At 60.3% G+C, this 22,513-nt stretch overlaps 2 protein-coding genes across 7 annotated transcripts in view; one reads left to right on the top strand and one right to left on the bottom strand.

Moving 5' to 3' along the window:
• Positions 1 to 8,652, top strand: part of IL21R (interleukin 21 receptor) — a 34,780-nt gene extending 26,128 nt beyond the window's left edge. For all 5 annotated transcript variants that reach the window (XM_058710231.1, XM_058710233.1, XM_058710232.1 and 2 more), the window contains 6 exons: positions 692 to 891; positions 2,736 to 2,881; positions 3,745 to 3,922; positions 4,205 to 4,298; positions 5,369 to 5,450; positions 7,135 to 8,652. In XM_058710231.1, the coding sequence (XP_058566214.1) occupies positions 692 to 891; positions 2,736 to 2,881; positions 3,745 to 3,922; positions 4,205 to 4,298; positions 5,369 to 5,450; positions 7,135 to 7,899 (1,465 nt within the window). In that variant the 3' untranslated portion in view covers positions 7,900 to 8,652. The remainder of the gene's footprint in view (positions 1 to 691; positions 892 to 2,735; positions 2,882 to 3,744; positions 3,923 to 4,204; positions 4,299 to 5,368; positions 5,451 to 7,134) is intronic.
• Positions 8,653 to 16,659: 8,007 nt separating this feature from the next.
• The window catches only part of GTF3C1 (general transcription factor IIIC subunit 1), a 75,358-nt gene continuing 69,504 nt past the window's right edge, over positions 16,660 to 22,513 (bottom strand). Inside the window, exons 33-38 of one of the 2 annotated variants that reach the window (XM_058710265.1) lie at positions 21,365 to 21,645; positions 19,708 to 20,197; positions 18,992 to 19,043; positions 18,005 to 18,197; positions 17,525 to 17,738; positions 16,660 to 17,235 (exon numbers count right to left, since the gene is read on the bottom strand). In XM_058710265.1, the coding sequence (XP_058566248.1) occupies positions 17,526 to 17,738; positions 18,005 to 18,197; positions 18,992 to 19,043; positions 19,708 to 20,197; positions 21,365 to 21,645 (1,229 nt within the window). In that variant the 3' untranslated portion in view covers positions 16,660 to 17,235; position 17,525. Of the gene's footprint in view, positions 17,739 to 18,004; positions 18,198 to 18,991; positions 19,044 to 19,707; positions 20,198 to 21,364; positions 21,646 to 22,513 lie in introns of both variants that reach the window. The other variant, XM_058710264.1, reaches the window with a different exon arrangement.

Genomic DNA, 22,513 nt, shown 5'->3' with positions numbered 1-22,513 from the left:
AAGAGGTAGGCAGAGGCCAGAGCGGACGTTTCTATTCTAAGAAATATTTAGCAAAGAACAGAGTCCACACGTCCCTATTGGCCCTGAAGCGTGGTCATGTCCAGAGCCTGAAGGTGTAGGCAGGGAAACAAGTATCTGCCGAACTCCTATGCACACTTCAAGACCCATTGTTTATTGCCCAGTGGGAGTTAAAAAGCCAGAGCATTCCCCCCCACCCCCGCCAACCCCATTCTCCACAGCCTCCCTGGAAATTCACCCAGAGCAGGGGGTGAGGTTCATTTGGCCCTTAGCCTCCAGCACAGGTTCTTATTAGGTATTCAGTGGGTGTTGGATGGCAGGAGGGCAGGAAGGAGACCTGAAATGCTGTTAGCATCCTTCCCGTAGGACAGTGATCCAGTTGATGGAATCGACAGGGACAGATTTAGGCTCAGTCTAGGCAAGCTGAGAGTTGCTGCCCTATGTGAGGTGGTGAGTTCCCGGTTCCTTGGAAGCATGCAAGCCAAGCCTGGAGACAGCCCACCGGGGATGCTGCAGGGGAAGGAATACCTTCCCTGGGAAAGTGTTGGTAGACCAGGTGACCCCCAGCCTCGCCTCAAATCCCGCCCAGCCCCAAGATTCGGGGCCTCCGCCCTGGCCCTGTGCACTGAGCCCCGCTGGCTTCCAGCCATGATCGGCTGCTCTGTCCTTGAAGGCAAGACCTATACGGAGAACTAGTGGACGAGGTCACCTCCTGCAGCCTCCGCCGGTCCACCCACAATGCCACACACACAGAGTACACGTGCCACATGGATGTGTTCCACTTCATGGCCGACGACATTTTCAGTGTCAACATGACAGATCAATCCGGCAATCGCTCCCAGGAGTGTGGCAGCTTTGTCCTGGCTAAGAGCAGTGAGTATCCCTCGGGACCCGGAGCACAGGGGGACCCAGGTGGGGGCTGGGCCCCCTGCCCCCCGGGCCGGCCCTCCCCCATCATCGAAACCAACCTGTCCTGTGTCCTTATTGCCCTTAGAGTTTGTTCTGCAGATGTGAAGTCGTGTTGGGTTGATAACTAGGCTTGGGCCTTAACCAAAGAAAGGCAGCAGAGGCACGAAATGGGCCTGGCCCGGGGCCCAGGACCTGCCTGTAGGTGACCTTGGACTTGTTCACTCTTTGTAGAATGAGGGCCCTTTAAATCCCAACTCTCTGGGATTCTGCCCCCATCATGAGGCGAGCGGGGGAGACTGTCACAAGGGAAAAACTTCCCTGAGATTTCTCCCATTTATGGGGCCCAGGATTTCCCTCCACCCTGGAGGAAGGGAGGGGGCCTGGTGGAAACCATTGTTTCTATGGGTCCAGAACCAGGGTGGGGCGGGGAAGGGCATAGGAAGCGGCTGTGTGCGTGTGCGTGTGTGTGTGCGCATGCGCGTGTACCCAAAGTGGAGGGTCCAGGGAGCGAGTGAGAGCCCCGTGCCCAGAGGCGTGCAGACAGACCGCCAAGAGGGACCTGCCCTTGGGAAGGCTCAGCCCCTGAGGTCTGGGAGTTACTGTCCCCAGATTCCCGGCGGTGGGACAAGAAGATAAGAGGCCATCGTCATTCACACTCTGGGGGTCCATGTTTGCACCCCTTGGCACACAGCGGGTGAGCAAAGCTTCACACGTATCCAGACGCACCCACACTTGTACACGTGCACACACACACACTCATGAGTACACCCTCAAATGCACAGATGTCCCCCCAACCCTGGCGTGGACAGCATGGACAGAGACACTGTCTCAGACACGTGCACATGCATGCACACACGTGTACGTGCATGTCCACACACGCACATACGGGCACGCACATGCTCATTGGGCCCTCTGGATCTCAGCGTGGCAAGCTCACGGAGCAGGGCCACCCTCCGGCCTCTGAGCGAGAGGCAGCAACCCACCTTTCCGGTTCCTTCCTGCGGCCCCTGCAAGTTTCATTTGTTGATCTACAAATATTTCTCAAGGGCACATCCTGCTCCTGCCCTGTCCTGGGAGCCGTGGGCGCGACACTGACCCCGGAGAGGACAACCTCTGCCCGACGCAGCTAAGATCCTGGAGAAGGGGCGGGTGGGCCTCTGCTCCTGTACGGAAGTGATCGCTTTTGTCATTAGCATTAATTAATATTAACGATCGCACGTTAGCATTAATTAATATTAACGATGGCTCATTAGCATCGATGCTAATGGAGAATCTTTGGGCTTCTCAGGGAAGCTGGCGCTAAGAGCAAATGATGTCATCGTTTAGAACGGAAATGATGTCATCGTCTAGGCACGGGTGCCTCTGGCTCACATGTTGCTTAGCAAGGTTTTGGATTAGTGGCTCCTTCAGGGCTTGAGAGAGCTTTTCCCCCATCTGGGATTCCAGGTTGTCCTTCTCTGGCCACCCTGGTCTGCGGTCCTGCCCAGCCTGAGTGATGGCATCTCCCTTTACACTGGGAGGGCCCTTTACATGGCCTCAGTCCCCAGACAGGCTTTGCCCACTCCTGTCACCCTCCTGCCCCTGCGGCTGCAGCCCCCGGCTAGTCTAAACCTCCCATTTTCCAGAGGAACAAACTGAGGCCCGGAGACAGGGGCTGCTTCCCCCAGAGTCACTTGGGGGGGTTGGGGACACGGATCCCGACCTCACCATTGCCCAGCCGGGGTCGGGGAACTTCTTCCCGCCACCACACCCTCCTCGGCTGCTGCCCAGTCTCACCCCTTCTTATCTTTCTGGCTTTTTCCTTTAAGTCAAGCCGTCCCCCCCTTTCAATGTGACCGTGACCTTCTCGGAACATTATAACGTCTCCTGGGACTCCAATCACGATTCCTATCCGCTGAAGGGCAAGCTACAACATGAGCTGCGGTACAGGAGGCAGGGAGACCCCTGGGCGCTGGTGAGGCTCTCGGGAGACAGAGGGGAGGGGAGGCACAGGGCTGAGCAGCCTGGGTGCTGGCGGTGGGGAGGGGGCTCCTAGAGACAGCGTGCCAGAGAGGAAGGGGTTGGGATTTCCCCGGGCTCCACCTTGAGCCTGGTCACAGTAGAGGAAGTTTCAGAGATGGGCGCCATCCGGAACCTTCCTGCTGGGCTTAGAACGGCCACAATTGAAGAACTCTGGAAGTTTCAATAACCGAGAATGTCCAGTGTTAGAGGGACCATTGTTTCCCAGCTGAAGGCTTCTGGAGGTGTCCTTGTTTAGAGTGTTGGAGAGATCCCAAATGGCCCTCTCTGCAGAACCATCGCGGCCAAAGACCTCTAGAATCATCCACCCTTCAGAGGGGTCCCAGTTGAAGAATTCCATACATGCGGTCGTTTGGACGGTCCCCAGGGGAAGACGTCCAGAGGCATCCGTTGCTGGGATGCCTGTGGTTGAAGGCTTCCAGAAATGCCTGCTATTGAGAAGGCCCTCTGTGGGAGAATCCCAAAAGTGCCCACTGGGTAAAGATTCCCGGGAGGGGGCCACCGCTGCTCCTGGGGCGTCCCCAGCCCCTGCGGCGAGGGTCCCCTGCCAGGACAGCTGGGGTCACAGACAAACAGAACAAGGCGTTGTATGACATGCAAGGTTTAGGCAGTGCCCGTGGCTCCGTGTTGCCCCCACCTTGCAGCGGCCGGGACTCAGGCTGAGCCTGGTCCTTGTAGGGGGGCAGGGACTCTGCAGGAGAGACGGGGACCCTTTCGTGGCAGCTGGTGAAGGGTGCTTCTGCTGCCGGTGGCGGCTGGCCTGGGCTGACCCGGCGCATCCTGTCTCTGTGCCGGCAGAGTCCGGGGAGAAAGCTGGTCTCCGTGGACGCGAGGAGCGTCTCTCTCCTTCCCTTGGAGTTCCGCTTTGACTCGGACTACGAGGTCCAGGTGCGCTCGGGGCCGCAGCCGGGCTCTTCCTTCCAGGGGACGTGGAGCGAGTGGAGTGACCCGGTCACCTTTCACACCCTGCCGGAAGGTGGGTAGGACTCCTGTGAGGCATCCGGTTGCTCCTAGTCACCCCACGCTAGGGGCACCTGCCCATTTTGCAGCTGAGAACACGGAGGCTCAGAGAGATGAAGTCGCTTGTCTGGGGCGGGGGTGGGAGCAGGCCGCCAGCCCATCTCACTTCGAGGCACCGGCAGCCTCCAATGCCCCCCCACACCAGCCCCGACCCGTCGACTCCCCCCGCCCCCCCCCGCCCCCTGTGGCCTCCGCTGGAGGTTGGTTCCATTTTACTCAGGGTCTGCTTCCTTCCTAGAGCTAAAGGGAGACGGCCACATCTACCTGCTGTATATCTTCCTGGTCATTGTAGTCATAGTCTTCTTGGGCCTGAAGATCGACCTGCCTTGGAGGTGAGGCCAGGGATTCGGGGAGGCCGGGAGGGGTTCGGCCTCTCTGTGCCCACCCACGGTTGGGGGACACAACCTGTCATCGCGACAGTGATAATGACAGTGACGGAGATAGGAAACGGCTCCTGTTGACTGGGCACGGTGCAGCTGGGGTGCCCACTCACCCCTTCACAGCAGCCCTATGAGCTGGCTATTTGGTGACAACCTTCACTGCGCAAATGGGGAAACCGAGGACGCACAGAGCTGTCAAAGAACTTGCCCAAAGCCGTACAGCTCTGAAATAGAGGGGCCGAGCCTGTGCTCATGACGGCGACGTAGGCTATGATCTCGTCTGGTGAAGTTTAAGCTTTGAGTCCGGGGTTTGGGGAGGGGGGGGGGGTCACGTGGGGCCTCCAGGTGGGGGTGAAAGGTAGGGGTGATCATCCGCCCCCGCCCCGCCCCTTCTGCTCCAACCACAGCCTTTGCTTTCATCCGTTTATTTATCGGGTTTCTGCTGAAGGTCGCCACCGATTAACGTTAAAACCTAAACGCCCTTGGCCTTCATGAGTGCTGCTGGCAGAGGCAGGAAATGCAGGTGCCGTGTGCCGAGCCCTGGGCAGGGGATCCGCACCCCCACAGCCCCCAAGCCGCCCCGGGCGCAGTTCAATTCGTTCGTCTTCATCCAGAGGCAGGGAAGCTGGAGGGGGAGAGAGAGCGACACGAATAACAGCGGAGTGGCTGCCGGGGAGCCGGGCAGGGCGCCGTGCGGACACCCACCGACCGCTCCTCACTCCCCGGTGGCGTCCCTGGTGGCAGAGGAGGGAGTCGAGGCTCAGAAGGGGCGGCACCAGCCCGGCAGAGAATAGGCAGTCAGGCACTTAAACTCTGGGCACTTTCACGAGACTCCCTGCCCCCATTTCACAGATGTGGCAACTGAGGCCCGGGAGTAGAGGACTGGAAGGGAGGTGCCGGGGTGTGTTTTGGGAGGGGCTGAGTCTCCTGCGGGACAAGGTGGGGGGGCACCTGAGCGGGAGGCCGGGCCGCCTTCTGGGGGGCTGGGGAGCTGGGTTCTCACCTTGTCTCTGCCCTCCCAGGCCGTGTAAAGAGTGGGTGCAGGTGCCCAGCCCAGAGCAGTTCTTCCAGCCCCTCTACGTGAGCCACGGCGGAGACTTCAGGGTGAGTGCCCTGCCCCCGGGGACAAGCCCCTCGAAACCTCTCACCCCCTGGGGGCGTACGTGCACCCGCACGCCAGGTGTGTGGGCCCAGAGCCCCCAGGCCCCAGCCAGGCCTCGGTCGCCGCACCTGCAAAGTGCAGGAAATCATTCCGGTGGGGCAGACCTGGTGTAAAAATGACACGACACGGGGCGGCGTTTCCCGACCGGGGAGCCCAGCTGGGCCAGGGGCTGGTTGAGCCACAAACTGGCCTCCTGGGTCTTTTGTCAGGAGCCCTTGACAGGGAGGTAGACGGGGAGCGGGTTCTGGGGAGCCTCTGGCCCTACCTGCAAAACACGCGGATCTCCCGCTGAGCCCCACCCACCCGGCACCCGCTGGCGCCCACGGGGCTCTGTGCCCATTTACCGCTCGACACCCACCCAGCGTGGGAGGGCCCGCCGCACAGAGGATGTGGTGACTGGCGGGGCGGGGGGTGGGGGTGGGGTGGGGAGGGGAGCAGCCCGCCTCCTCCGTCTGAACCTGGATGTCAGGAAACGCGGACCAGAGCAGTGGCTGAGCCCCTGCTGGCTGGCTGGCACCGCACTGAGCGCTCTCTGCCCCCTGCCCCTTCCGTCTGAGGCTCGGGGTGGGGAAACGGCCTTAGGGAGGCAGGGGAGCGGCCCGGGCACCCCCCCCCCCCCCACGGGAGAGAGACTTTCGTCTCCCCTCTGCACCTGCCCTGAAGCTCGAGCACCTGTTCGGTGCTCCCTCGACCGGCCCTCACTCGAGCTTCAGAGATAGGAACCCGTTCACTCTTTGCAACAACCCCGTGGGGTCGGTGCCACTGGCAGGTCCGTTTTGCAGAGGAGGAAACTGAGGCACAGAAAGGCCAAGCAACTGGTGCCTCAGCTGACAAGTAATTTCAAATCAGTCGCGGGGGCCTCAGCCGGGTCCTGAGATGGGTTTTCTGAGGCAGAAGGTGCCCGAACTGGGAGCCCCGGGTCCTCAGGGATTTTCACTCCCCATTGGGCGGGGGCCCTGTGTCATGAGTGGGACCCCCGGCCAGCGAGGGCAGGGGGGGTTCTCAAAGCTTGGGGGCTGCCGCCTCGGTTTATCATCGCCCCACATCCTTCACCCACTAAGCACACAGAGGCCTTTCCAAGCGGCTTGTCGCTGATTCACTCTGTGCGTTCGTTTAGTTAATAAGCATTTATTAGGCACCTACTGTGTGCGAGGCGCTGTGTGAGCCTCTAGGGACGCAGCTGCGACCGGAAGAATCGAGGCTGGCGCCCGAAGCGTCCACACTAGTGGGGACGCCAACAGGAACATGGCCATTATCGAGAAGCGTCCCGGAGGAAGTGAACCGGGGGACCAGGCCACGGTGCTGTCACCCTGGACTCAGGCCCTCCCGCCCCCATGTCCCCGCCACTCAGGAATCTTGGCCCCCGCTACCCAGGCCCTATGCAGACCCCGGGCCTCTGAACACCAGTGGTCTGGCAGGCCACTGCAGGTGGGGAGACCGAGGCCCGGGGAGGAGGGGACGGTGGTGAGGAGCGTGTCTGGACAGGGGCACACCAGGGTTCTGGCTGCCGTCACTCTCTTTATCTACTGGTGTCCCCGTCACTTGCTGTCTCTGTCTGGTCTCTGTGTCTGTTCACACCGTCCTCGCCCGTGTCCCGTCATGACCGGCCCCTTTTCTCTTGTACAGAAATGGGTGGGCACGCCCTTCACCGCCTCCAGCTTGGAGCTGGTGCCCTGGAGCCCAGAGGCGCTTTCGTCCCTGGAGACGCACACCGGCTGCCCGCCGCAGGGTGCCAGCAAGGGGCCGGAGCCCACGGAGCTGCCGGAGCCCACGGACCTGGTGGAGGCGGACGGGGTGCCCGAGCTGGGCTTCTGGGGCCCAGCCCACTCCGTCGTCAGCAGCCTCGGAGGCTCAGCTTACAGCCAGGAGAGGGACCGGCCGTACGGCCTCGTGTCCATTGACACGGTGACCGTGGCGGACACCGAGGGGCCCTGTGCCTGGTCCTGCACCTGCGGAGATGATGGCTACCCAGCCCTGAACTTGGACGCCGGTCTGGAGCCCGGCTCGAGCACCGGGAACCCGCTCTTGGACACAGAGACCACGGTCCTGTCCTGTGGCTGCGTCTCGACTGGTGGCCTTGGCGGGCCGGACAGCCCTCTGGGCAGCCTCCTCGACAGGCTGAAGCTGCCCCTCAAAGATGAGGCGGGTTGGACCCCGGGCCCACCCTGGAGCGGCGGGCCACCCCGAGGGGTGCCTGGCAGCGAGGCAGGCTCGCCCCCGGCCGGCCTAGACATGGACACCTTTGACAGCGGCTTCGCGGGCTCTGACTGCGGGAGCCCTGTGGAGTGTGACTTCGCCAGCCCCGGGGACGCAGGGCCCCCCAGGAGCTACCTCCGCCAGTGGGTGGTCATGACCCCTCCACCTGAGGGATCTGGGCCGCAGGCCAGCTAGCGAGGCCGACTGGCCGTCCGGAGCCGGCCGAGCCATTCGGCCCTGAGCCAGAGCTGGGGGCCCCTGGGCCGGAGGGTGAAGCGGCCTGCAACCTCCCATCCCCCCGACGGGGCCCCCGGGCCCGGTGTTTACGGCAACCCAGGTGCACACTGCTGTGTCCGTGTGTGACCAGCACAGCTGCCAGAGGGCACGGAGCGTGCCGCGGTGAAGCCACGTGCCCGAGGCCACACGCCTCTGTGCCCGCCCGAGGTCCCCGTGTGTACGGATGTGAGAAGCACATGTGTCCGTGACTGTGTGCACGGGATGCCAGCCTCGCTCGTGGCCAGACACGTGGGGTGGCCCCAGGTCGTGTGCCGAGGAGCTGGTCCAGGGTTAGTCACGGCCCTGCGGGGACCAGGCCACTGCCTGCAGCGTCCGAATTCCAGCCCTCCGGATCCGGCCTCCAGGAGCCGCAGGACGTCCATACTGTTCCTTTTCACTTCTCGGGGCGGGGAAGAGGATGGAGGGGGCCCACCGTGATCCTGGGTGTGGGGAGGTTTGGGGGGAGCCTGGTGGGTCAAGATCTGCTTCCTAACTGTGATGCCTCTGGGCTGTGCTGCCTCGGGCCAGCCGCTTCCCCTCTCTGGGCTGGAGTTTCCCGTTTGGACTAGGGTGTGGGGGTGCGTGACCCATCTTGGGGAGAAATGGGTGAGGTCACCCAGTGTACAGGGTGCGACAGAGCAGACCCTCAATAAACTCAGTTTCCTTCCTTCTGCTGCCCAGACCAAGCCTGGGGCTGGAGGTGGGCGGGGTTGAGAAATCGGCCACAGCCCGGGCGCCTGTGGGCTCTCCCACCAGACTGAGGGGCGCACGGGGGGTTTCCAGGCTTAACATCAGCCTGTCTCTTCGAAACAGCCCCCACCAACCGAGATTTCAGTTATTCCTTTAACGCACCCAAGAAATATTCATGGGGCAGAAGTACGTGCCGGGTTCTGGGGTACCCGGTGGCGGGGTGGGGGGAGCACTGGGGGCGGACACCTCCCTTGGGGGAGGGGCGGGCAGGAATCGGCAGTGATGATGTAGCCCTCCGTTCCCCTCCGGGGACTTAGGGGGAAGTCAAGTTCTTGTTGATGAATTATCAGAGAGCCTGTTCAAATGTGAATTAAGAAGCTAAGAAGAGGGGCGCCTGGGTGGCGCAGTCGGTTAAGCGTCCGACTTCAGCCAGGTCACGATCTCGCGGTCCGTGAGTTCGAGCCCCGCGTCGGGCTCTGGGCTGACGGCTCGGAGCCTGGAGCCTATTTCCGATTCTGTGTCTCCCTCTCTCTCTGCCCCTCCCCCGTTCATGCTCTGTCTCTCTCTGTCCCAAAAATAAATTAAAAAAAAAAAAAAAAAAAAAAGAAGCTAAGAAGACACTTCTTAGCCACGTTTGAAGGCACCTTCCTGAACATGAGCTTTGCACGGGAGCCGGGTATCAGTCAACTCCTACTTTTACATCAACAACAAAAAACCCCACAAGAACATAGATCGTTTTTCCAATAAGGGTGCTCACCTTTAGAGATGGCTTTTTCCTTTAAAAAAAATTTTTTTTTAATGTTTACTTATATTTGAGAGAGAGAGAGAGAGAGAGACTGAACAGGGAGGGGCAGAGGGAGACACAGAACTCGAAGTGGGTTCCAGGCTCCGAGCTGTCGGCACAGAGCCTGATGCGGGGCTTGAACCCACAAACCGAGATCATGACCTGAGCCAAAGTCGGGTGCTTAACAGACGTAGCCCCTTAGGCGCCCTTAGAGACATTTTTTTTCAAGACCACCAAGCAGGGTTAAGGAGGCAGAGAGTGGGGTTCAGCTGGCCTGCTCTCAGAGCCCTGGGGGCATCCCCACTCCTGCCTGGAACTGTCTGAGCCCGTCCTCCTGTCATTGTCCCCAAAGGCCAGGCTGCAGGGTAACATTTTCTAAAGGAGAAAGCTCTGCTTTGTCCCTCCTCTTGGATGAATCTGACCTACAAGTTGGTAGATGTCAGTCGGTCCTGCTGAAAGCCTCGCTGTGACTCATCTGTAAGATGGGGTGACTGGGGAAGTCCCCGAGAGAGTCACACATGAGACTCCTTGGTGCTGAAAGTTCTAGAACATTGATGGCTTCAACCGTGGGGCTGCGGACCCGGGATCAAAGTGAGCGAGGCTCACACAGGAGCTGGGGTCTGAAACCGGAGGCCCTGCTTGTGCGAGCAGCCCTCCCCATCCCCCACCCTCCCCCACCCTCCCCCCACCCCCGGAGACACTTGGGCCAAATTGTGCTGTGGTTTTCACATCCTCTCGGGGGCAATGGGGTCCAGGGGCCACCTGAGCCACCAGCTCCCTGGGGAGGCAGCCCAGCTCTCCAGGCGACAGAGCTCTGGGCCGGGGTGCAGGGGAGGGGCACCAGGGTCACGGAGGCCAGGCCTGGGGCTTGGTGGGGGGCTCGGGCCTGGCCCTGCCACGGCTCCTCACTGCCTCTGTCTCTGAAGGGGACTCTGCTCCTAAACTCGGGTGCAAAACAGAGGCAAGAGCTGGCCCTCCTGGGAGGACAGATGAGCAGAGGTGGGTGGATGGACAACAGAGGGGCCGGTGGGGGCACGGATGGGTGGAGACAGGGACAGCGAAAGCCTCGAAGGAAGGACTCTGGAAACAGGTGCTGGAGACAGAGATGGCAAGTCGACTCTAAGCTCCGCGAGGGCGACTCGCTCGATTTTGTTCACTGTTCCATCTGCAGCCCGGCACATCCGAGCCACTCAAAACAGCCCGATTTGTATAGTGTGTGGCATGTGCTTATTTCCATGGTGTAGACGGCCGATTCCCAGCTACTCACCCGACAACTCTAAACGGGATCGGGAAAAGGGGGCGTGCCATCGACTCTCCCGGCTGGGCCGAGCCAGCCCCGGCAGCACGCCCCACTGATGGGAGCCCAGAGGGGCATCAGGAGGGGCTGGGGGGCTTCAGGGAGGAGGTGGTGTTTGTTGCACTCTGAAACACGAATAGGAGCTGTTAGATTCACCAGCCCTTCAGGCAGAAGGAAGAGGTTGAGGAAGGACCTGGAGGTATGTTGGACCCCTGAGCATCTGCAGGTGGGGGAAGGTGAGGCCAGAACTGCCAATGAGTCTCTCTCTCTCTCTCTCTTTTAAGTTTATTTATTTATTTTGAGAGAGAGAGAGCACGACCAAGCGAGGGGCAGAGAGGAGGAGAGACAGAATGTCAAGCAGGCTCCTTCCTGTTAGCACGGAGCCCGACACTGGGCTCGAACCCACAAACCACGAGATCATGACCCAAGCTGAGATCGAGAGTCAGACACTCAGCCCCGCTAAGACTCTTTTAAGAGTCAGGAGGATCGGGGTGCTTGGGTGGCTCCATGGGTTAAGCATCCGACTTCGGCTCAGGTCACGATCTCAGGGTTCTTGTGTTCGAGCCCCACTTCGGGCTCTAGTCTCCCGATCCCAAGCATAGCTCTGCTCTGCTGGAAGGGACCGAGGTCAAGAGGTAACAAACTCTCGGCAAATATCTGAGGCTGCCTGTTGTTCCTGCCTGTGCGGCGTCCGTGTGGGGCTGCTGACCCCAGCTCTGGGAGTGGCCACTGCATGACCCGGGCCTGGCTGACAGAGTATTCTGTGCCCCTCCCAGCCACGCTGCTGGTTCAGGGACATGCACATGACCCGAGCAGCTCAGTGTGCTCTTTCTGCTGGAACCGGGACTAAACAAAGCCTGGGGCCGCAGGGCAGGGTGGGGGGCATCGGGAAGGAACAGTTCACCTGGGATGAGGCCAACCCCCAAGAAAGCAGAGCCGGGAGTGGAGAGAGATTCCTGGTAATACCTCTTGAGCTCCTGGATCCAGCCATGCCTGAAACCACGGGTACGGAAGTCATTATGCTGTTGACCAAATATTTCCAGCTCTTCCCTCTCTGGTTCCTCTTGTGTGGTACCACGTGACCGGGACTGGCCAGTGAGTTGTAAGGAGAAGTGGTGACGTCTCACTTCTGGACCAGAGCATTTCCCTGACCATCGTGATGTCCTCCAGAGCGCTGTTCCTCTCTGCCACCGTGACGGGTGAGCTGGGGGCTGCTCCATCAGGAGACACGGAGAGCGGAGTCTCCAGGTCACCCGAGAGGGACACGAGTCGTGAGTGAGAAATAAATCCCTGTTGTAACCTACCAAGATTAGGGGGCTGCTTGTTAGCTCAGCACAACCCAGCCTGGCCCGACTGGGCTGAGGGGCCGTGAGTTTCCCTTTTTGGCCTCCGTGGGTTTGAGATGGTTTTGTGTCACTTGCAGTGGGGAGTGTCCTAGCCTCGTGAGGACTCTCCTCCCATCCTGAGACCAGAGGACCAGGTTCCGTCCCTTCTCACGAACAGCCTTGGGCTGTCGCTCTCTGTCTCCGAGCCTCAATTTCCCCGTCGTCGTTGGGCAGGGGGTGGGGGACAGCCATCAGCCCCTCAGCTTGCTGGGAGGGACTGCTCACCTGGGATGAGGCCAACACACAAGAAAGCAGAGCAGGGGCAGAGCCTCTTCCTGGAGGCTCCCTGTTGCAGGGGAAGCCTCTGCCCCCTTCCCACCTGGGACTGGCCACCGGAACTGTGCAGGGCACATCCAACCGCGGCTGCTCCGGACGTTTCTCGGAAAACCGGGGACAGGAAAGATGGGAGAGTCAGCACATGCATTTCCCATCCCGGGAGCCCATCACACCCAGAAGGCAGGAGGAAGCAAGCTGCGTTCTCAGCAGGAAGGAAACGGGACAGGAATCTTCGGCAGTCAAGAAACATCAACCCTGGAATGGGAAACGAGAGGAATCACGTCTCCGCTCAGATGTCACCTTCTCAGCAGGACCTGCCCAGAGCCCCTCACTCAGAGCCAAAGCACCCCCTGCTGACGTAGTTTTCTTTCTTTCCATAACCTTTTATTAAGCTCTAAACTATGTCTTTGATTTATTTTATTTACTGTCTATCCCACTAGCACAGGGGTTTTGTCTTATTTTGTTTGTTTGTTTGTTTTTTGGGATTTTTGTTGTTGTTGTTAAAGATAATTTTGCTCTTTGCTTTCTTTTACAATTTTTTTAAATGTTTATTTATTTTCAGAGGGTGGGGGAGGAGCAGAGAGAGAGAGGGAGAGAGAGAATCCCGAGCAGGCTCCATGCTCAGCAGGGAGCCCGATGCAGAACTCGATCCCATGACCCTGGGATCACGACCTGAGCCAAAATGAAGAGTCAGCTGCTTAACCGACTGAGCCACCCAGGCGCCCCGGGTCTTGTCTGTTTTATTCACTTCTATGTCTCAGAGTCTAGAATAGCACCTGCATTGAGCAGGTGCTCAGCAAATACTGAGTAAATGAACGAATGAGTGAGTGAATCAATCAAAGGCAGAATATCCACTGACAAGGCAGTGGGCAGAGAGGAAGGAGGGGACCGAGACCAGGAGAGGGCCACCTAGCCCCGACCCTGGAAGTGCCACAGAATGGGATACAGAGATGAAGACAGGGGCCTGCTTGGAAGTCTGTAAATGGAGCAGGAGACCCTCCCCTGTTGCTCACACCATGGGGTCTTTCCCCCATCTTTAGTGGCAAGAGATTTGAGGTTGAGATTTGATCTCAACTGCAGCCCAGGCTGGACAGACCGCTGGACAGCCCGCTGAACGAGCAGCGAACGGTGCTGCCACCTGCTGGTGACCACTGGAACTAGGCTGACGTGTCCCTGGAGGGCAGCGGCCTCAGGCTGGGGTCAGGTGGCTTATATGGCCCTGTACGATGGTCACAGCAACCCTCCGCAGTGGGAATATGGTGGTGAGGACACAAAGCTGATGGGGTTCTTTCGTTAGTTCAACACGGGTTGACTGCTACCCGTTGGGCGGCTGGACACGCACAGGGCCCTGGAGGGTGGGGGTGGTGAAATCTCACAAAGCAGGGAGATCGCACGGCGTGCACGCACACCCACGCACACGCACGTCCACACACCGACACGTCTGCACACAGATCCACGCATACAAGCACAACTGGAAAATCTCTGGCAGAAGTGGGTCAAGGGTCAGAAGGCAGAGATCACTCTCAGCCCAGGTGAGAAACGAGGCAGGAAGGGGAGGAAGAAGGACTCAGGTGGAGGCACCCAGGAGGGCTGGACAAGATCTAAGGACTCAAGACAGAAGGGAGGCGGAGTCTGGGGAGGCAGCTGCCAGGGTGCTCGGTGGGGGAAACCAGGAACGACGGTGCTCACCCCCAGGGAAAGGAGGGGGGACATTCAGGACATGGGGGCCTGTGCCGGGGACTCCTGCCGGTTAGCGGGAGATGTGATGATGTGGGTGTGCCAGGGACCCCGCGGGGGAGCGGAGTGAGCTTTATCATCACAGGCCTGTTTTCCAGGGGCGCATAAAAGGGAAGCACAAAGAAAAAGGTCTTCAGGGGAAAGGAACTCGGAGGCTTAAGTCTTACTGTACTGTTTTAAAGAGACTGGATTACCATGTTGCAGGTTGGGGACACCAAGAAGACAGAGGCACGGGTGTCCCGGCCCTGTGATGCCAGCCTCCAGTGAGGGGCAGGCCAGGGTGAACAGGATGTCTGCCCTCTGGGCTCAGCGTCCCTCCTCACCCCCGCCTTTGCTGCTCAGTCCAAACGTGAACTCTTTCCCACCCTTCACACACACAATTTAGTTTTCCACAGCCTCTACCACTCCCTAGCGCTCATATTTAACACAGGGCTCCTCTTCCTGTCATTTATGTTACCTGCTTGACCCCTGAAGGCATCTGTGCTCAGACCTTCTGGTCTCTGCTGTGGTTCCTAGAACACTTTGTAGAACTTGGAAGGGCAGAGCTACCTTGAGTGGATGGATGGATGTGGCTGGATGACTGGGTGGGTGAGTGAGTGGATGGATGGATGGATGGATGAATGGATGGGTGGATGGGTGGATGGGTGAATGGATGGATGGATGGATGGATGGGTAGGTGGATGGATGGATGGATGGGGGGATGGGCAAGTGGATGGGTGGATGGGTGGATGGGTAGATGGGTGGATGGGTAGGTGGATGGATGGATGGATGGGAGGATGGGCAAGTGGATGGGTGGATGGATGGAGGGGTGGACGGGTGGGCAGATGGATGGATGGGCAAGTGGATGGATGGATGGATGGATGAATGGATGGATGGATGGATGGATGGGTGGATGGATGGATGGATGGATGGGTAGGTGGATGGATGGATGGATGGATGGATGGGTGGATGGGTAGATGGGTGGATGGATGGATGGATGGATGGGTAGGTGGATGGATGGATGGATGGATGGGAGGATGGGCAAGTGGATGGGTGGATGGGTGGATGGGTGGATGGGTGGATGGGTAGATGGGTGGATGGGTAGGTGGATGGATGGATGGATGGGAGGATGGGCAAGTGGATGGGTGGACGGATGGATGGGTGGACGGGTGGACAGATGGATGGATGGGCAAGTGGATGGGTGGATGGATGGATGGGTAGGTGGGTGGATGGGTGGATGGATGGGTGGGTGGGCAAGTGGATGGATGGGTGGATGGACAGATGCACAGGTAGGTAGTGGGAGGAACAGATCATCCTTGCACAGAATGGCTGGCTGTGGAATGTGGAATAGTGGTCACAGAAGCCCATCTCTCCACCAGAGGGCTGCACCCCTCATCCCTATGTGCTAACCCCCAAACACAGGCCCAAACCATCATTCATCTGGGCAGGGGGCAGGAGAGAAAGAAGAGAAGATAAACTTTGCTGAACCCTACAATGCGCTCACAGTTGGGAGTTCTTCAGTGTATCTGGTCCTCCCATGAGAGAGGTAGTCTACCCCATTTTTCAAGTGAGAAAACTAAGGCTCTGAGATGTGAATGTCAACACTGGGTTCCCATGACCCCACCTTCCTTCTACCACATGACATGTTCCCAAAGGAAGCACCTGGCATTTGTAAAGTATTTTCTGTTTGTAGAGCAGATAACACTTCTTATTCTATTTGATCTCAAAAAATCCCCCTAAATGCTATTTCTTTTACATTTGAGTAAAAATGAGAAAAGAAAAAAAAAATGATGGTAAGACGTGGCCCGCTCTTGGCTGTGCTGGGGTTCACCCTGACTCCCCACCCTGTGCCCCATCCTGCCCTTTGTCACCCTGGAGTCTGGCCTGGAGTGACCAGGGTCCAGGGTCCAGGGCCCAGGTCCCAGGATAGAGACAATGGGCCGTGAGCTGGGCCAGGTCAGGTGCTGCAGGTCAGACATGGCCCAGATGGGCTGCTTTTTAAGTTGGAGAAGCTGGTGGGCATGTGGCCAGGCCTGGGCCAGGACCCTGGGGACCAGGGGGGCACGTGCCACACTTCTGGCTGTGGATACAGTTGTTGCTGGATCTCTCCATTTTTTTTAAGAAACTAAAACTCTGGATTTTTAAAAAATGTGAAATGCCCAATTTTTAAAAAATGTTGGCAACTAACACGCACACACACACACACACACACACACGGGAGGAAGGAGGGGAGTGGAGGGAAGAGAGCGAAAGAGAACTTCATTCCCTAAACCCACACGACAGGCCTGTGACCTCTGCGGCCTGCTGGCCTGGCACACCTCCAGTCACTTCTCTGTCAAGGACAGGCCCGGGCCCAGCTGAGGAGGAGGAAGGCTCTCAGGGCAGAGGCAGGCGGGCGAGGCGGTGCCCAGGGCTGGCCACCCCCTCCTCCTCTGGTTCTACTGGGAACATTTATTCCTGGCTGTTCTGCAAGTGGAAGCAGGGGATCCCCCAGGGGATCAGAGAGTCTTTAGGAAACACATCAAACTAAATGCATTTGACTTCACTTTAATTAAAAAAAACAAACAAAATAAATACATGCCAAGAGATTTTTTTTTTTTTTTTTTTTTTTTTAAAGAGAAAAGAGGTGAAAAGAACAAACAAATCCAAGGCCTCCATGGCTCCTGGGCTGCAGCCAGCAGGAAGGAGCGCCCATCCCGCTGCAGGCTTGCCGGGCGGCTTGCCAGGCTAATAAAAAGGGAAGCGCAGGGTCCTCTCTGGGTGGCTGGGTCAGATGTCCTGCCTGGAGCGGAGGAAGTCCCCGCTGGGGCCCTGCCACTCAGGGGCACTCGGGCTTTCTGCCACGGTGGCTGTAATCTGCATTGGAGGCATGAGCGACGTGGGCTCCCGATCTCTCACTGGCCAAAGGACAATGAGGCTGAGGTCCACACCGAAGATTCAGGGGCCCGGGCAGGCGGCTCTGTTCCCCAACGGCGGCCACAACTCGGAAGCCCTCGGAGTCCAGGCCCACGAGGGCTGCTCAAACTCCCCACAACCCGGCCTCCCCAGAGGAGGCAGGCTGCAGCGTCGAGGGCAGTGTCTGTGCGGGCAGCAAGGGCCGAGATGCCCTGGGAACAAGAGGGGGAGAGTGGGGACCGGAGTCTCCTGGCAGTTGCTCCCTGACAGCTCCCACTGGGACCTAGCGGGGTGTCAGGCCAGCCGGAGGGAGCCCCGGAGAGGGCAGGCGAGTGGCCCTCTTCTGAGTTTCGGGCCAGAGGGGAGGCTTGGCACTGACCCGCCCCTGTGCGCTGGACAGGGTGGGGTGTGCGCGGGGGCGAAGTGGAGCCCTCCCCCCCACCAGTCACCCCCTCCTCAGGAGCCAGTGGTGCGAAGGGGGGTCGTGGTGACCACACGTGCCTCATAAGTGGATCCACTTGTTCCAGTTGACCTCGTGGGGGAACACGCGGCCCAGTCGCAGGGTGCAGTCCAGCGTGGGTTCGTAGAACACCGTGGGGCTGTCGCTCAGGCTGGAGGGCGCCTGGGCCTCCTGGAGCCGGGGCTTGGAGAAGAGAGAGACGGCCGCGGGCTTTCTCAGCAAGCACTTCTTAATGCAGCCGAGGGACTCCAGGCCCTGGAGACAGCAGGACACCCAGGTTGGCGGGCTTACCTGTGGATCGCATCCTCTGCCCCATCCTGGGAGCTGCAGGACCCCAGGGCCGGGGCAGGAGACAGGACCCCAGGGCCGGGGCAGGACACAGCGCCCCAGGGCCGGGGCAGGACACAGGCGTGGGGCTCATCTCTCGGCAGGGCTGGGGGGTAGGACTCTCTGGGGCGGGGGGGGGGAGTCTCGGCACCCTCAGGCCCATCCTAGAAACCCCCCCGATGGCCCGGCCGCACCTGGAGCAGCTCGAGCACGGCGACGGGCTGCAGGACGCCCTGATAGTGCTGCAGCAGGCAGGTCTCGGGAATGCCGGGCCTGGTCATGATGTGGTAGAGGACGGCCTCCATCATGCCCTTGCACACCGGCACGTTCAGGTGGCCGTCCACGATGCGCCACGGGCGGGCGACGAACGAGATGCCCTCGCAGTCCCTGCGGGGACGGCAGTCCGCTGTCGGGCTTGGCGGGCGAGGGGACAGGCTCGCTGAGGCGCGGACCCCCCGCTCCACAGATGGGACGCCGAGGCCCTTCCCACCTGGACGGAGGAGTCCCGGCCCCGGGGCCCAGGATCGCCGCCTGAGGGGACCCGTTCCCCCTCAGCCTCAACCGAGGCCTCGATGAGCCCCCCACCGGACCCCCACTGGCTGGGGACGGAAAAGAGCTTCGATTTCTGGATTCACCAGCTCCATCCTGGACCCTGAGGCGATGGCTGCCTGCACCCTGGGCCAAGCTGGGGTCCTTATGCGGAAGTTCTACTTCCGTGTCATATCTGGCAGCCCCCCTCCCCCCTTATCCCCAGGACCGGTCTGCCGCGCAGGGTCCAGGCACAGGGCAGGCCCGGCATCGGCTGGACACTTGGCTCCGCCCGCCCTGGCTGGGCCCTGGAAGGGCTGCGTCTGAGCCGGGGGCGCTCGGCCCCGCCAAGCTGAGGGCCACGTACGCACTTGTGGGGGTGCCCCCCCACCAGAAAGGCCACGGTTCCAGATGGACCCACACTGCAGAAGCCCACACCCCGGGCCCTCGCCCACCGCACGCTAGAAGCTCCTGCCTTGTGCCCCCAGCAAGCGGGACAACGTGCCATGAGTCTGCAGGTCTCCCCGCCGAGAACCGCTGTGCCCGACCGTGAACCACCTCCACCTGATGATCGCTACGGGGACCCTGGGGCATACTCCCCACCCTCGCACCCACGCCCCGCCCAGGCCCCCCGAATCTGGGCACACACTCACTTTTCCCATGCTGCCTGGGACAGGCTGCCGGCCACAGAACTCTCTGCCGAACCTGACAGGAGAGGGAAAGGACAAGGGAGACTAAGGGGCGGAGTCCACCTCTTCCTCCTCCCTCCGTGCGACACGCACGTGCGGGCTCTGGGGCTGAGGGAACAAAGCCGGCACACCCAGAACGAAGCCGGGTTGGGCCACGGCGTGTGAGTGTGAGGGGTGTTCCCGGGGCCCCGAGGAGCCCCCACAAGGGGAGCCAAGCGAGCCCCTCCCGCCCAGAAGCCCTGACCGCAGAGCTCTGTGCATCAACCCCAGGCAGAGACCTTCTGAAGCCCCGTGAAGAGGCCCGCGTTGAGCCCAGACAGGAGCGCTCTCGCCACAGGGGAGGTTTCAGTCCCCGGGCGTCAGCCGGTCCCGACGGAAAGCGAGATGCCTCCTATTTCAGGCACCGCTCCCTCGCACGGGACACCTTGGCACACACAGCCCTCCAGAAGCACCCCGGTGACCACGCTTAGAACCCCCACCCCCACTCAGGAGTCTGAGGCCCTCTAGTGGAAGCAGCGAGCGGACGCAGGCGAGACCTTTCTACGCGGAGACAGGAAAGGCTGGAGGCAACGGCCTTCTGTGGCCGGTGGCAGGTTCCCAGCGGCATGTGGGGACTGCTCGGACCCGAGGGCAGAGAATGGGCAGGTGGGGGAGGGTGGGCCGGCGACAAGGCTCGGTACCTCTGGGGTCTTCAGATCCCTCTGGAAGCTGGGCCTGACAGCTCAGCGGCTCCTGGCCTAGAGGGCTGGCTGCCCTCAGATGCTCTTGGAACTCTTGCCCGGCCTCCAGCGCCCCCGGGGCAGGCTCCTTCACGCCCGCGTCTCCGGGAGCTGCTGGCGGAGCAGGCGCCAGGGCTTCCGGCTCCTCTTCTGCTCTGGGCCTGGGGCTCAGGGCCAAGCGCACATCCTGGAGCGCGGGCCTCTTAGCGGGGGGCTTCTGGGGACTCTCCAGGTCGGTTTCCCCACCCTCACAGGCCACACCGCTGCTCGTCCAGCTGGCACGCCTCTTGGCGCTCCGGGGGCTCCGGTGGTCTTCTCTTTGAGCGTCCACATCCTCCTTTTTGCCTTTCAGCCGCACCGAGTGCAGGAGCCAGGGCTGGGCAGAGGCCATGGCCACCAGGCGAACAGTGTTGCCGCCGACCTCCACCACCTGGTGGTACTCCAAGAGGTCCTAGGAGAAGCGGGGGACACACTGGGTCTGTGGGGGACCCCATGATCCTCACGCCCGCTTCCCTTGCCCGATGTGTCTGAATGCCCTGAGCAAACGGCAAGCCCAGTCCCTCCAGGACGGACAACTCGGGGCCCAGGTCTGCCTTCCAGCCCCAGGTGGGTGCCAGCTGGCCGTGTGGCCCTCTCTACGCTTGGTGTGAACTTCGGGGAACCGAAGCTGTGCCCTTGACGCGGCCATCAAAGCGTCCTCCCAGGGGACTCAACACCCCGAGCTCTGTAAAGGCCAAGACCGTTCCCACATGAACGACGGGAACTCTCCTCTCGTACTTATGCCAAGCCCTGCTTCCGAGGTCCTTGTTCTGATCTAGGCACTGCACCAACGCTGGGTGGTCCTTCTTTTCATTTCCAGATTCGAAGACCCATAGGTCGGGGTTCAAGAAACTTGCCCCAGTTCACGTCCCGAAACCAGGTCAGGCAGGACTGGTGGGGAGGGTCATGCGGGCACTCGCCACCTGGGGCCCGGGGCTGGGCAGCAGGGAACACAGGGAGCCGCCTGACCCGTGTCGGTTACCTCCTAGAGCTCCAGAGGCAGGAGTTATGTGAACAGTGAAACACCACGTGAATGGTCGTCACGACCCCTCTCTCCTGTCCTGTGCTCCTAAAAACTGGTTTGATAACCAGGAACACTGGTCTCTACTCTCCTCCCCCACCATGAACGCTGCAAGGCAGGCATCTCTGTGACATCACCGACAGCTGACGTGAATCCCAGTGCTTCCAACTACGGATGACACGCAGGAGGGCGAGCCAGGCCCCACGGCACTTGATTTAAGAGGTCCATCTGTTTTGACATTCTCTGGGTTCAAGGGTGCCTGATGAAACTGGGCCCAGGCAGGTAGAGGGGTGAGTACGCGGGGCCAGGGGCAGGATCCCCGGGAGTCGCGGCCGCGGACATGGCCCTACTTGGCTCTGTCCAACCGTGCTGTGTGGCTAAAGCAATGGGGCCCAGGCTGCCAGACCTTCTAACATCCCAAAGCTGGGTTTTAGGCAAAATCTCCTATTTTTAATCTTGGCAAGTAATTCCACCACGCATCCCAAGCCATGCCCACCCACTCTGTGCATCCGGCCCCCGAGCTGCAGCTGCCCCAGGTGACCTGAGAGCACGGCTCACCTGGACGTAGTCTGCGAAGGTCCTGGTGCGCTCGCCATCTGTCCCCTCGAAGGCGGAGAACCACCTGCTCAGCTCCACTCGGTCTACCCCGAAGCAGCCCGTGGCTGCAATGGCCCCCTGGACCTCCAGGGCCGCGCACACGTCTCCAGGTTCATACCCGGACAGCTCCACCTGGTGGACAAACTCATCCAAGCTGCAGGGGCCCTCCTGGCTGTTGATCAGCCTGGTGAACGTGTCGGGGAGGCAGGATATTCCCACGGGGAGCTCTTCCAGAGACGTGACTGTGAAGACAGGGAGATCCGAATCAGCCCAGACCGGAGCACGGGCTCCAACGCCAGCTCACTGCCCCCCGAACAGCAAGGGGTCACCTTCTGGCTGCACAGGGCACGGCCCCTGGCAGTTGGGCTCCCGACACGTGTCCCTTGATGCCCCTTGGGGCCAGGGTCTGAGCAGTGCAGCCTCGGAACCCCGGAGGGGGCCCTGCCTCGTCGGTGCTCCCGTGTTCCCTGCTCCTCAGACCCCGGGAGACATCGCGGGCCCCCGCCCCCAACTCCCACGTGTGCTCTCGCAAGCGGGGCCGGTGTGCGTTCTTCCCGTAAAAGCTGTCTCTGCCACGACCACGGTCACACGGACCACGTTTTTGCCCAAGCCAAACTCCAGACAGAGCACAGAACACTAACTGGGGTTCTGAAACTGAAAGTAAACACCGTGCACCCCGACGGGGGAAGGCGAAGGAAAGGCGGAGGCAGGAAAGGGGTGGGAAGGGGCCCGAATGTGTTCACTTTCTGTGGGGGGAGAGGAAGAGACTGCCTCACGTTCAGGGTATGTGGGAACGGAAGGTTTAAGCAGGATACTTAGAGCTTCAGACGTAATTAACAGAAGAGACAGAAAGAGTATAAAAAGTGTAAATAAGGGAGGTGACAGGCAATGAATGTCAGCCGAACACCCGACTGTCCTAGCAAGAGGTCAGAAGTGACACGTAAGCAGTTTGTGAAAGTATGTGATTTCAAGCGATGGAGGGAACCGGCAGTATGACAAGGCTGTGTGGCGAGTGGGCCAGGACACGGGGCCCAGGGGGCCACCTGAGGGTGTAGGCCTGCACGTGGGACTGAGGGAAAGGAACAGAAAAGGGGGTCGGGTCCGCTCTAA

The sequence above is a fragment of the Neofelis nebulosa genome, chromosome 18 (genome assembly GCF_028018385.1).
Source record: "Neofelis nebulosa isolate mNeoNeb1 chromosome 18, mNeoNeb1.pri, whole genome shotgun sequence".
Classification (NCBI taxonomy): Eukaryota; Metazoa; Chordata; class Mammalia; order Carnivora; family Felidae; genus Neofelis; species Neofelis nebulosa.
The sequence above is the reverse complement of the archived record's forward strand: the minus strand, read 5'-3'. Positions and strand labels throughout refer to the sequence as shown.